Below are 12445 nucleotides of genomic sequence, written 5' to 3'. Positions count from 1 at the left end.
AGTTTCTTTCCGAAGTCAGACCCGCCATCATTTTAGAAAAATCACTTCACAATGGATATATTTATAATTGCCCTATTAATCATCAGTTGTTTGAATATGTACTCCTGCGGCTCGAGCTCTGATTTACGTAAGTATTAAATATGGAAATAGTCGATCAGAATCAAAGAAAGGCTTAGCCGTCTTGCAGCTGGAAATATTACGAAATGCGAAATTGCGGATGAAAAGTGCTTGCTGGATGGCATGAATTATGTGATCAATAATTTTGCTACGACAGGTATCAAAGAGCTGGGATTGGTTAAATTGGATCCGTTGCATATCAAGAAGTTCAGCCTTGCCAAAAACCCCAACAGTCCAGTTAGCATCGATATGACTTTCAGTAATGCGGAATTGGTCGGTCTCCGTAGCTCGCAAGTTAAGCGAACTTCGTAAGTGATTAGTAAATCCGTGCATATATATATATAGCCAATATGAGCAGATCGTATCTCATATGATTGATAATATTCGTTCCGGCAGCGCTTTCACGCGCGATTTAGGTCGCCCGATTGTTCTCGAAATGTTTTCACCCAAATTAACACTCAAGGGTCCCTATAGCATAGATGGTAAAGTTTTGATACTGCCCATTGTCGGAAAGGGCGATGCGGAGATAAGCCTGGGTTTGTATAAGCTCATAACTTGTAAAACATTTAGTGTCTATGTGATTCATAGATAATGTCAAGGTCAGCGCCATTGCGAAATTCGTACCAGTGTCCAAGGGTCCGCAGCAAACCTATGCAAAGGCGATTGAGGTTAAGATTAAATTGGAGCCATCTCGTGCTACCTACAAGCTGAATAATCTCTTTAACGGCCAGAAGGATCTCAGCGACAATCTTCATGTCCTGATCAACGAAAACTGGCGCGAGGTCTTCAGTGAACTACAGCCTGATATATTCGGTGCTATGGGTCTGATCTTCAAATCGGTTTTAAATAAAGCCCTATCCAAATATCCCCTGGAGCAGCTCTTCTTAGACCCTTAAGTGCGTTATATACTGGCGTGCTGTTGTATTATATTTTAAGAAATTATACAAGAAATTTACTCTAGATTGATTGATTTATAAATGGTTTTAGGATGAAACAAATCTGTTTTATTGTACACATTTTCATTAAGTGCAAGAACATTCCCTAAATTGTAGATAAATAGTTAATTTTAAACATGTCTTTTCATTAAAATCGTATAATGTAATATGGGTTTATAGCTTCTGCTAATTTACTTAAAAATAAAAATAGTATTTCAAAATTAATTCAATTTCAATTACAACTAAAAATACTTTCTTCTGCATTAAGTTTCAATGGTGATTATAATCTATGATGCGATTCATTCCGTTCTTAAATTGTCGACAAATATGTTGCTTTTATGTGTGACTTGTTTAATCAATGTAAACAATTTCCGTCTCGCTCGAGTCTCTAAGCCCGATTACATTTGGGAACATGGGAGCGATGATTGACTCTGGGCGGTGATGATGGTGCCAAGCCGAGAATGTCGACACCAAAGACCATGTTCTCTATGCCGTCTGCAAGCTCATCGATAAATACAGGTGGCAAAGGTGGCAAGTAAATATTATTCATGATCTTGGGTGGTTGGCACAAATCAATGATCTCGGGTGGGAAATAGTTCTCGGGTGAGTTGAGGAGTGCCGTTAAAAAGTCCTCGTGTTCCTTGGCACAACTGAGCACGTTGCGCAGCTGATACTGCTCGGCAAGGAGCTGTTCTTCAATACTAAATTGACGGCACTGATCCGCATGCGACTCTGCGGCCGCCAATGCCAAAGCATTCTTATTCATCTCCTCGAGACTGGCTGTCATGGTTGCTGAATAACGATGCTCTAGATCCATTTCCCAATTGAATACATACACGTGAATGTGAGCAGACTTCAAACGCTCTTGCAGATCTTCCATCACTATTTCCATCTGAGCAGCATTCTCTGAGGATGAATGGGCTCAATCGAATTTCGAATCTAATATCTAGTTTAAATAAAAGCTTACCGTTTGCCAAACGACCGATAAGATGCAAATTGCGTTGACGCATTTCAACATTTGTGAATTGCTTAAGAATTCGGAGGCCCTGCGCGGTTCCATTGATTAACTGATCGCATTCAACGTACTTGGTGTAATCGAAGTGACGATTGGACTCCAGTATGCGACGCAGCCGTCCAATGAAGCGATCCAACTTGGTGCAAACCACATGCACTTGATGCCGTAGATTCAAACTTTTCGGCTTGGTGTGCTTGCTGGGCAACTCGAAAACATAATCGGACGGTACTGAGTTCAACTGATGACTGGGAAAGTCTGCATTGAGAAGCTCATGCAGCGACTTGAACAAGTTGATCAGGCGCAACACAATATTACGCTCGCGGCTGCATAAATGAATTTCAAATATAAATTGTTATCGATATCGCTTTGGCGCACTCACCAGTTGCCAAACAGCTCAATAAACTTAATCTGGTCCATGGTAAGCTCCACCGATATGTTCTCTTTTTGCAGTAGGTTTGCATATTGGATCGCATTTGATTTAGGCTTCTTCTGATGATCAGTGTTGCTCGATAGGATCTGACGCCTTCCCATGAGCCGTGACTCAATGCAACCAAATCTATGAAACTCAAACTGTGGAGCACTCGAATCGAATGCTAATTCGTGCACTCTGGGATTAAATTCTTGCAAAGCGCTCTTAGCAGCACCGCCTTTGCTGCAACCCGCAATCTGCACAGGTTGTTGGTCGTCAATCAAGAAGCACAATTCCGAGTTAAGCTTTTGCAAGTTATAGTTTAGCTGCTGATCTTCAGCGTCGATTGTATTTTCATTCATTTCTAACGAGTTTCAATAACTTTGCGCCAAAAAATGAGTTTCAGTAACGCCTGAAGAAAAACCCGCGAGCGCCAAGCTGTCTAGTCTGCGAGTTTTACTCAAGTACTGAACGGAATGAAATCCGCGCGAAAGTTCGCGCTGCAGACAAACAGTCTCGTCTGTTAGCCTTAGTGATGATCGATTGCCTATCGATATTTACTCATCAGCCATTATTCGCACTGGGCAGCACTTGAAATGTGAAAACGATAATAACAGTGGTTAAATGTATTAAAGTTTACAGAGATGTGTAATTGCAGAGCGCGCAGTTTGTGGCGCTTTCCAAGACTGATTTCAAGTAATATGTATTTGAAGATTTATGATTTAGTTGATTGAAAATCGTGCCTTCGGTGTATTTATTGAGTTTATTTGTAATGTTTTAATTTTGTATGATATACATAAACAGTTATATGTTTTACATTGTACATTTTGCTTTTTAATATGTATACTTAATATGTATTATTACTTGTAGTTATATTTGTATATGTGTACGTATTACTTATGCAAATGGTTATGTTTATTATATGTTTACCAGAATTGAAAACAAAATAGAAACAAAAAACCATTTAGTTTGGATTAGCACTACGAAATTTGTTTTATATTCTCCTCTGATTGATTAAATTATTATTATTGCTGTAATAATAAACAATAGACGATTATAGATTAGTAAAGCTACAACTTAGTGCGCATTCTTGTACTTCAATAAAAGACTACATCAAATGTGACATAAACAATAACAATAAATCATAATGGAGCATCAACAAACTAGTATTGCAAAAAAATAGTTTAAACACTTACAAAACATTGGATTTCCACTAATTCATTTTTTATATCACAAGTTAAAATTTTGATTATTGTTTGGTCAATTTTCTTTTTGTTTTGTTTGATATATATGTATGTATGTATACGTAAGTATGTATTTAGTATGCATATGAAATTTATGTAAATTGTATATGTATTATATATATATATATATATATATATATATGTACATAAGAAAATATACTAATGCCGTAATTTAAAAATAAACACATTTCATAAACATTGTATTATAATATTGGTTTTTGGTTTTTTTCTTTCTTGTTTTTTTTTTCCTTTTTTTTTAGATTTTAAGTTACAAATACATATGTATATAAATTGGTCTACACTCAAGTCATGAAGTTGCTTCAATTGGTTTAGCGTTAACAATTAGATACATAGTAAAAAGATGAAAGATTTATTTGTATTTTAGAAATTATTGTTATTGTATTTTAGTATTAGATTTATATTAAAGAGGTTACACAGAAATTCAAATTCGAGATAGTTGCATGCAGTTAGATTTGATGGTTCCATAGAAGTTTATTTATTGATTATTATGTGGATTAAAATCGTGTTCAGCCGGTGAAAAGTTTCCTCCTTTTCAAAATGAAAACTCAACATAAAATTTGGAATTGCATGGAAGAACTCTAAGATTCAACTCTTGCGAAACTTATAAACAAGATTACCAAAAGCTAATTTACAATATAAAATATGACACCTTCTAAATATAGATAATATAGGACTCAGTGAAGAAAACATAATTGTTGCTATATAGTTGACTTTGGTTATACTCGTATATATGTATCTGAACACGATATATGTATGTATGTATTCATAGATTTGGTTATGTTCGAGTTTCCGCTATTATTAGTTAGCCTAAAGTCAGACCAACGACTCTCTGACGTTGCCTTTTACCTGTAAAATAGTTTCAGATTCTGTATAAGTAGGGTATATTTGATATAAGGTATTTAGCTAATTAGTATTAAGTTTGATATTTGAGTAGATATAGGGGCGGGCGATATGTCCTTGTCGTTATCGTGGGCGTAGGTTCGGATCACGTTCTAGGATCGGGTCGCGTTCGCTTCTAGGTCGACTTAATGTTTCTGCTCATGCTTCTTTGTAGGATCGGGTCAGAGTGGCTTCTAGGGCGAGAAAACGCGCAGACTGCGCAACAGGGTGGCCAGCACATTGGCCAGACACTCTGCCTGCAGGGCCAGCTGGCCCGCTCCGATGGGTCCGATCTGCACGCCAACCAGTTCACGGAAACTACTCGCCACATCGTGCACCTTGAGCACGATGTTGCGCGTCTGCAGCGGCGCCGAGGTGTGGCGCGTCATGTCCTGGGCCAGCTCTGTGATGCGTCGGATAGCCGTCAGGCAAGAGGTGAGGTGATCGGGTAGGTTTATCAGCGTCATGTCGGACATGGAGGCTACCAGAAATTTGCTGGCTGTGACTAAGGCCAAAGTCTGCTCCGTCAGCTCGTTGCGCGCGCGCTGGAACTTATCCTCATCGATGCTGGTGCCGCCGCCAGCCGACTGGGCGGCCGAGCATTGGGCGGCTACCTGGTCCAGTTTGATCAGCAGCCCAGCCATGGCCACATCCGTTTTGGCCAGCAGCGCCTCGCCGTCGATAAGGTGTCCATTCTTGATGAATAGCTTTTCGCCGTGTAGTTGCTGAGGCTTCTTCGGCAGCGTGGGTTGGCCACCATTGGAATGCGCGTTGGGTAGGCGGGTGGTGGCCGGTATAGGCGGAGATGTGTTGCTGACGGGTGTGGGCGTGCCATTGACGGGGCGTGGGCGATTGGCAATGGGTGGCAGCGGGGGTTTCTTGGGCGCACTCACCGCCGATGTAGCCGGAGTTGCAGTCTGCGGTGTGGCTGGCTCCGAGCTGGCTGTGGGGCTGCTGCGTGGGGGCAGCTGTGGCGGGCACAGCTCACGCAGCGGCACACTTACCACCGGCTGATGACCGACGATTCGCACCTGCTTCTTGGGAGAGTACCTCTGCAGCAGCTCCGCGCTTTTGGGTGGACGCGCCGGCGGCGGAGTCGTTTGCTCTATGGCTGGGGTGCGCGGTGGCGGCTGCAGTGGTGCTGCTTCCTCGAGTGATGCTGCCTCTTCCTTTTTGGATGTGGGACAGCAGCTGAATTTGCTTTTTCGCTCCACGGTGGGATACTCAATGACATGCGCTGCCTGGTCCTTGTGGTTGTTCTGCTGGATGCTGTTGTTGCCATTGGCAACGGCCTGGAAAAACTCGCGCTTGGCCTGCACCGAATTGCTGTAGAGGCATTCCTCGGGTCGCTCGGGCTGCGCCTCTAGGTTTGGCGGGGGTGGTATAATGAAGGACATGATCTCCTCGGGTGTCAGCTCCTTCGCGGGCGTTGCTTTCTGCGTGGGCGGCGCCACCAGCATCTGTTGCAGAAAGCTGTCCAACTCCTCGGCCTTGCCCTCAAATCCTTTGGGTGGCGCCGCATTCAGCAGCGACAGCGAGTCCAGCTCGTCGGGCGTCTGTGGTGGGGGTATGGCACGTAGATCAATTAAGTCCGTGTCCGTCTCAATGAACGTATCCTCGCGCACCTCGAAGCCATAAATCTCCGATAGCTGGCGAGCAGCGACATCTGTGTCGGGCACATTGCTGATCTCTTTGAGCTGTTGCAGATACTCGCGCAGATTGTAGTCCTTTGTCTCAGCCCCAAAGTGTGTTCCATCCGGACTGTGCAGACCAAAGCTGCTGCGTTGAGCCAGCTGCTGGTGCTGCTGCTGCTGCTGCTGCTGTTTGCTACCCGCCTGCAGCAGCTGCTGGGGCCGTCGAGTCGTTGGCGATTGGGCTGGCGAGGCTACCGACTCGGAGTCGCTTTCGCTCTGCGAGAAATCTGTGCCCAGAGCCTGCAAATCGCTCAGCAGCTGACTGAAGCCATTGAGCTTCCTTTGAGGCCGTGGACTGGAAGTGCTGCACAGGCTCGGCTTGCGCTTGGGTGTGGCAGGTGTGGGCGGTGCGGATGCAGAGATCGGCTCCGGTATGGCATTGAGACCCTGCGTTATGCCGGTCAGCTCATGGCTAATCGTCTCGGCCAGCAGAGTGAGCGAGTCACTGTGCTTGAGCGAGGGCTGACTGACGTGGTTGCTCTCCTCCGTGGAGGACACTTTGCTGCTGTTCAAGCTGTCACAGTCACTGTCGAACTCCAGCATAGCCACACTCTGGCCCATCTGCTGCTGCGTCTGCTCCCGCTGCTGCTGCTGTAGCTGCTGCAACGGCACATGCTGCAGCTCCTGCTCCTGTTCGCTGAGATACTGTTCGGAGCATTGAACGAGTTTCTGCAGCTCCTGGACTCGGCGCAGTACCTGTTCGTTCTTCGCCTCTACCGCCAGCTGAGTGCGGCTTTCGCTGCAGTAGTTGCTGCCGCTGCTGTCGCTTAAACCAGAGTCCTTGGCCGCCTCCTCCAGCAGCTCGGTGGCCATCACGCTATGCAAGTCCAGATCGGTCGCATAGCTCAGCTGCTGTTGCTGCTGCACGGGCTGCGGCTGCGAGAGCACCGCCTGCTGTGGCATTGGGTGATATGGTGGCGTAATCAGAAAGTTCACGCTGTGCGCCCGATTGTGGAAGGGCAACAGGTAGCTCCAGCTAGCCGGCAGCACCGTGTGCTGCGACAAGAAGGCGGGCGCATTGTCCTCCTCGTTCGGTTCGCGTTCCCGCAGCACGTTTAGAACATTTCCTAAAAAAAGGACCCATTGCTTTAAGCCAACTCGAATCTAAGGCACTGTACTGCATTACCTGTCAGCAGGCGGTAGTAGCCGCCTAGCACCAGGCTAAATTCGCACGCATCGCGATCCTCCATTATGAACTTGACAGCCCGATCGCCCAGCATGTAGATCGAGACGCTGCAGGTGATGTCGTCCTCGCGATGCACCACGACATGCGTAAAGTCCTCTATGGCCGAAATGGGCTGTGGCTGTTGTTGGTTGTTAATGCGAATGTAATGTAAAAATTATCCATTTAAAATATACAGTCGCTGCTTACCACTGAATTGCGTGCGCTGGATATTTGGCTTAGACCGAAGCGCGGACTCACGAGCAGAACGCGCTCCATGCCCTCTCTTTGGTTTGTGCTGAAACATTTGGCGCCGTAGCTTGGTAAACTAGCGATTATATCTAGATAATGGAGCTTCGCCTGCAAACACGATAATGTTCCACACAAAATTCACATCGAATAACACCTGCATATTCACTTTAATTTTAGCTTACCTGCAGCTGAGTTAAGACTTTGCTGGACCCCGTCATCTCCGCATTGACCTTCAAGAAGTGTGAGATGAGTCGACGGAGCTCCTTGCGTTTCATGCCCTCAAATAGACTAACGGGCACAAAGCGTTCCAGACCAAATTCACGTCTAGTAAAAGAGAGAGAGAGAGAGAGAGAGAGAGGTAGATAGATAAAAGTGTCAAGGAGCGGTAAATGCAGATTGTTGTCGGGACACTCACTCGACCAGCTTGACGGTGAGCTTGGCAGGCGCAAAGTTGTTGGCCAGCGCATGCTGATGCATGTGCAGAGCGGCCAGACGTAAAGCCAGCTCCGGCTGCAGCTCGGGTGCGAAGCGCTCCTGGTTGACATCGTTGCAGCACTGCATGTACAAATAGTCCAGTGCGTTCAGATCTCTCTGGGCCAGCTCTGCCGCCGAAATGGGCACGAAGGTGATGCGGAATAGGCAGCGCAGCTTGTGGGCGCCCGGTCGGGCAGCAATCTGCAAAGGCAATACAATATGCATTACAGACAGGCAAAGTTGCTTTGTACGGGTATACACGACGGGAAGATACGCTGACCGATGTGGTTAGCCTCTAATAGTGGATGCATGTACAACAATTATTTAGCTTTCATCTTTTGGGGAAAATAAACTAACACAAGAACTGTTCAATAATAAATAAATGGATGGTATCGGACGTACACAAGTTTCCATAATTCAAATGTAAGGTCTCTTGAGATCGACCTGTTCATACGGACAATAGGGCGGACGTATTGGTAAAGCGAATCAAGACTATGTATATATACTTTACAAGTGGATCTATAATAGTCCGCCTATTGACTTACCCGTGCCAATGACTCCTGCGGGTCGAGTAGCGTGAGCTTGTTGCGTTTCAGACTCTTGACATGCTCTAGCACCAGGCTGAAGAGCTCACCACAGCACAGGCAGAGCTTGTCCAGCAGCGAGCTAACCACATCCTGTACTGTTGTGGTGGCATCATACTTGAACGACTTGGTCTGTCCGTTCTCCAGGAACACCTTCAGCACATTTGCCATGGGCGGCACACATATGTCGCCTAGCGAGAAGGCCGAGGGCTGCAATAAAGTGACCGAAAGCAATGTCATAACAGTCTACAATGGACTCATCCAGGATGAGTTTGACTTACCGGAAACAGGGGCGCTCCATTGACGCAAACGCTCTCCGCGAATCGAACTCGACTCGGACGCGTGCGCAGCTTGGCCCGTTTGCCGGCGGAGAGCAGCGTCGACTTCCGTCCGGGCAACACGCAGTGCGCCATGGGCTGGCAGACGAGCAGCGAGACCTGCGTCTCGCAGGCCCGCACCAATTGTATGACATGATCCCGTGGCGCATCCTTCACATCCTCCCCATTAACAGCCAGTATCTGATCACCTGGCTGCAGCTTTCCTATGCTGGGCCCGCCTTCGGTAACAAATCGCACAATAACCGGCCGCTCGCTGCCCGCCACAAAGCCGAAGCCGAGACTAGCGCTGCGCTGCAGCTGCACGAGCCGTGGCTCCGGCGGATGCTCGTCCCAGCGTATGCATTCCGGCGCCTCATACGTTGTCGTCTTATTCAAATGGCTACGCGGAGCGAAGGAAATTGTAATGTTGGTTATACACCACTTGGTTGAGGCCTACTTACTTGATATAATAGGAACGACCCTTGGAATCTATGGCACGCTCCCAGCCGTAGGAGAGCTCCTCATGCTTGCTCCAATCCTCGCAGGCGGGCAGCCAACCAGATGACTGCGTCAAGTGGCTATCAGAGAAATATTATGAGAAGAAAGGGAAGAAATGTCAATAAGTAACTGTGAATTTACAACTGAGCTTAAAATAATAGTTAATGATTTTGAATGAATCAATTGAAATTTGTTTGACTTTATTTTAAATAATAATCGGAGGTACAATAGTCGCTTACGCTATGATTATAATTTGGTTAGTGCTTTTCTATGTGATTCTCAGAGGTGCATTATTATATACTTCCTCTCCGATTGCTGTATGATCTAAAATATCTAGGCAAACACTCAACCCTGAACTTGTCGTCAAGCAATTTCCCCCTCCAATTGGTCCACGGCCCCATTTTTGTGTGCTGTTCGGCGAAATGCATTTCAATTGAGATTAATCAAACCTAATTGGGTTATTTGCTCGGCTTTGCAACAAAGTGCAGCCATAATCGGGCTAACTCAGGACAGTCCCTGCCCCATGTCCATGTCCATGTCCATGACATAATCGTGCGCTCAGGCCAAGCCACCTTGGTGGCTTCCGTTGCTGTCTTTCTTCATTTCCTGGGTACCACACAATTGAGATAATTAGTTTTGCACTTTGTCCGACGGCTGAGAGGCGAGAATCGCGACCCGAAAGCCGACAGCCGAGAGCTGGTTACCACAGTAGCTGGTGGAGCCCATGCCAAACCCAACCATTGTTCATTCATTCAGAGAGGCAGACTGTCTACCAGCAACCCACCCAGCGGCCCATTTGCATACCCTCATGCCGCATGTGCCATACTCGTCCGTGCCCTGAGCTCTTATGGCATTTGATGTGCAACAAAGTGTAAAATTATTTAATAGAATTTCGTGCATAATCAATTTATGTGCAGCAGCCAGGCATTCAGTCAGAGAGAGGCAGTCAGCCAGCCCGGCAGTCCGACCCGATCCTTTGAAAAGGACACACTCGGCTGAAACAAAGGCCATGAGCGTGGGTGTTTGGCTTATTAATACTCTGCAAACGATACGGATATCTACATTTATTTATATGTATATTACATATGTTTTTTTAATATTTAATATTTTTTATAAAATTATTGTATGATTTGACATCAGCTGAAATTCAGAACCCAATTATATTTTATTCAGTAAATAATACAGATACAAAGTGGTTTCAGATTGAAACTTTTAACACATTATCATATACAAATTTAACTCTGAATATTTGATTGCTTGGTACTAAAGAGTTCAACATTTTCTGGGTGTATCAATAGTAAAATTATATTAACAAACTTGAAAAAGATGTATTACGAATTGCATTATAAATTCCATATACCTTCAGGAATTAAGAGTATTTTAAATGCCAAAAAGCCTACAAAAATTAAGTTAAGACACAATGCGAAACTTAATTAACCTATATAGCAATGTATATGTATATGAATATATATTTCTGGGGCTGTTTCGACTGAAAAATAGGCTGTAATCAGAAATGCTATCTTCAGGCTTTGTATTGTTAAAAGCCAATTATAAAGAAATATGAATTCATAAAGAAATATGCGAGCGGATCGATTTAAAGTCATGCAACCACTAAGAATGAAGAAAGCCCAAAGCTAAATCAGATTATAGCAGAATCATGTAATAATACTTTCATTAGATTATATAATAAATGTAATGTGCATATTAATATGTGTATATTATTGTTTGTATTATGTAGCGCACATATATCTTTATATTTAAACACACATATAAATTGTATATCCTATTCATATGTATAACGTAATTTAATTATTTAAAAATACAAAAAAAAAACATAACCTGATTAATATTTTCATTTAAATTGGAGTGCTCGTTGAATAGATATAGCTTTTGGAACTATTTATTTAAATTTGCATATATATATAAATATATAGTTATAAATATATATATATGTACATTTGTATATACTGTCACTTACTTGCAGTAATAGAGCCTGCCATCCTTTGCCAAATGCACTGTCCAGCCAGCTTTGAGTTTTTCCTGGACTGCGTCCAAGTGGCGATCAATTTCACCCCAATTTCCGATGGGAGCGTTGCCCGCATGGCTTGGTCCCAAAATCGGGCCATAGAGGGCGCCAGCCCCGAAATCCGTGTTAACGGCGTTCACACTGGCCGCCGCTGTTGTTGCTGTCGCTGTTGCTGTCGTCGAGATTGCCGTTGTTGTCGTCGAGATTGCCGTTGTTGTCGTCGTCGCCGAGGCTGTTGTTGACGTCGTTGCTGTCGCCTGTGTTCCGGTCCCCGGCAGACTTCCGGCCGTTTCTTGTGCTAATGTCGCAGCAAAGGCGGCGGAGGAGTTGGTGCGCAGAGCTGTGTGGGCGTTGGCGCCGCCACCGCCTCCGATGCCTCCGCCATTTAACGTTTGCAGCGTCGTCAACTGTGGCGATGATGTTCTTGTCAGTAACAGGGGCTTGGATCCGCCTACGCTGGACGCTGAGGCGGTTGTTGTGTTGACATTTTGCAACGGATATACATCACTATTCGAACGCCCCGAAGGCAGTAACATCATTGAAACACATTCGCTGCCATGCAAGAAAGAGAGAGAGAGAGTGAGATAGAGATGAATGGGAGTTGAGGCGCACACATTTTACTCTCGTGAGAGTTGGTCACAAATCACATTCCACAACGTTGACCCACTTTGGCAAACAAGCTCGTCTGGATAAGCTGGGTCGGGCTGCGCCTGGATGGCCCATAAGTCAACATATCAGCTGCATCTGCATTGGCGTTGCCTTTTGCGTCAACGTGTGGCCGTAGTTGCAAAACAGGTCTCTCAAATCCCAGACTGTGA

The 12445-nt window shown here is 45.1% G+C and overlaps 3 protein-coding genes across 3 annotated transcripts in view; 1 reads left to right on the top strand and 2 right to left on the bottom strand.

The window, feature by feature from the left end:
- LOC6572226 (protein takeout) lies at window positions 1-1277 on the top strand. The gene is made up of 4 exons (XM_001998332.4): window positions 1-127; window positions 188-425; window positions 514-653; window positions 706-1277. Exons 1-4 carry the CDS (start codon window positions 52-54, stop codon window positions 1011-1013), a joined length of 762 nt encoding a protein of 253 aa, XP_001998368.4. The 5' UTR covers window positions 1-51; the 3' UTR covers window positions 1014-1277.
- On the bottom strand, window positions 1099-3767 carry LOC6572227 (protein bag-of-marbles). Its single transcript, XM_001998333.4, has 3 exons — window positions 2447-3767; window positions 2020-2390; window positions 1099-1958 (listed from the first exon to the last, which is right to left on the bottom strand). Exons 1-3 carry the CDS (start codon window positions 2836-2838, stop codon window positions 1441-1443), a joined length of 1281 nt encoding a protein of 426 aa, XP_001998369.1. The 5' UTR covers window positions 2839-3767; the 3' UTR covers window positions 1099-1440.
- A 736-nt stretch (window positions 3768-4503) lies between these two features.
- The window catches only part of LOC6572228, a 33534-nt gene continuing 25592 nt past the window's right edge, over window positions 4504-12445 (bottom strand). The window contains exons 3-11 of the mRNA XM_032728210.2: window positions 11580-12179; window positions 9565-9681; window positions 9068-9503; window positions 8748-8996; window positions 8144-8403; window positions 7911-8052; window positions 7687-7836; window positions 7441-7618; window positions 4504-7381 (exon numbers count right to left, since the gene is read on the bottom strand). Coding sequence (XP_032584101.1) covers window positions 4815-7381; window positions 7441-7618; window positions 7687-7836; window positions 7911-8052; window positions 8144-8403; window positions 8748-8996; window positions 9068-9503; window positions 9565-9681; window positions 11580-12166 — 4686 coding nt within the window. The 5' untranslated portion in view covers window positions 12167-12179 and the 3' untranslated portion in view covers window positions 4504-4814. The remainder of the gene's footprint in view (window positions 7382-7440; window positions 7619-7686; window positions 7837-7910; window positions 8053-8143; window positions 8404-8747; window positions 8997-9067; window positions 9504-9564; window positions 9682-11579; window positions 12180-12445) is intronic.

This window comes from Drosophila mojavensis, unplaced genomic scaffold, assembly GCF_018153725.1.
Source record: "Drosophila mojavensis isolate 15081-1352.22 unplaced genomic scaffold, ASM1815372v1 contig_19, whole genome shotgun sequence".
Lineage (NCBI taxonomy): Eukaryota > Metazoa > Arthropoda > Insecta > Diptera > Drosophilidae > Drosophila > Drosophila mojavensis.
This window is presented reverse-complemented; position numbering and strand designations above follow the sequence as displayed.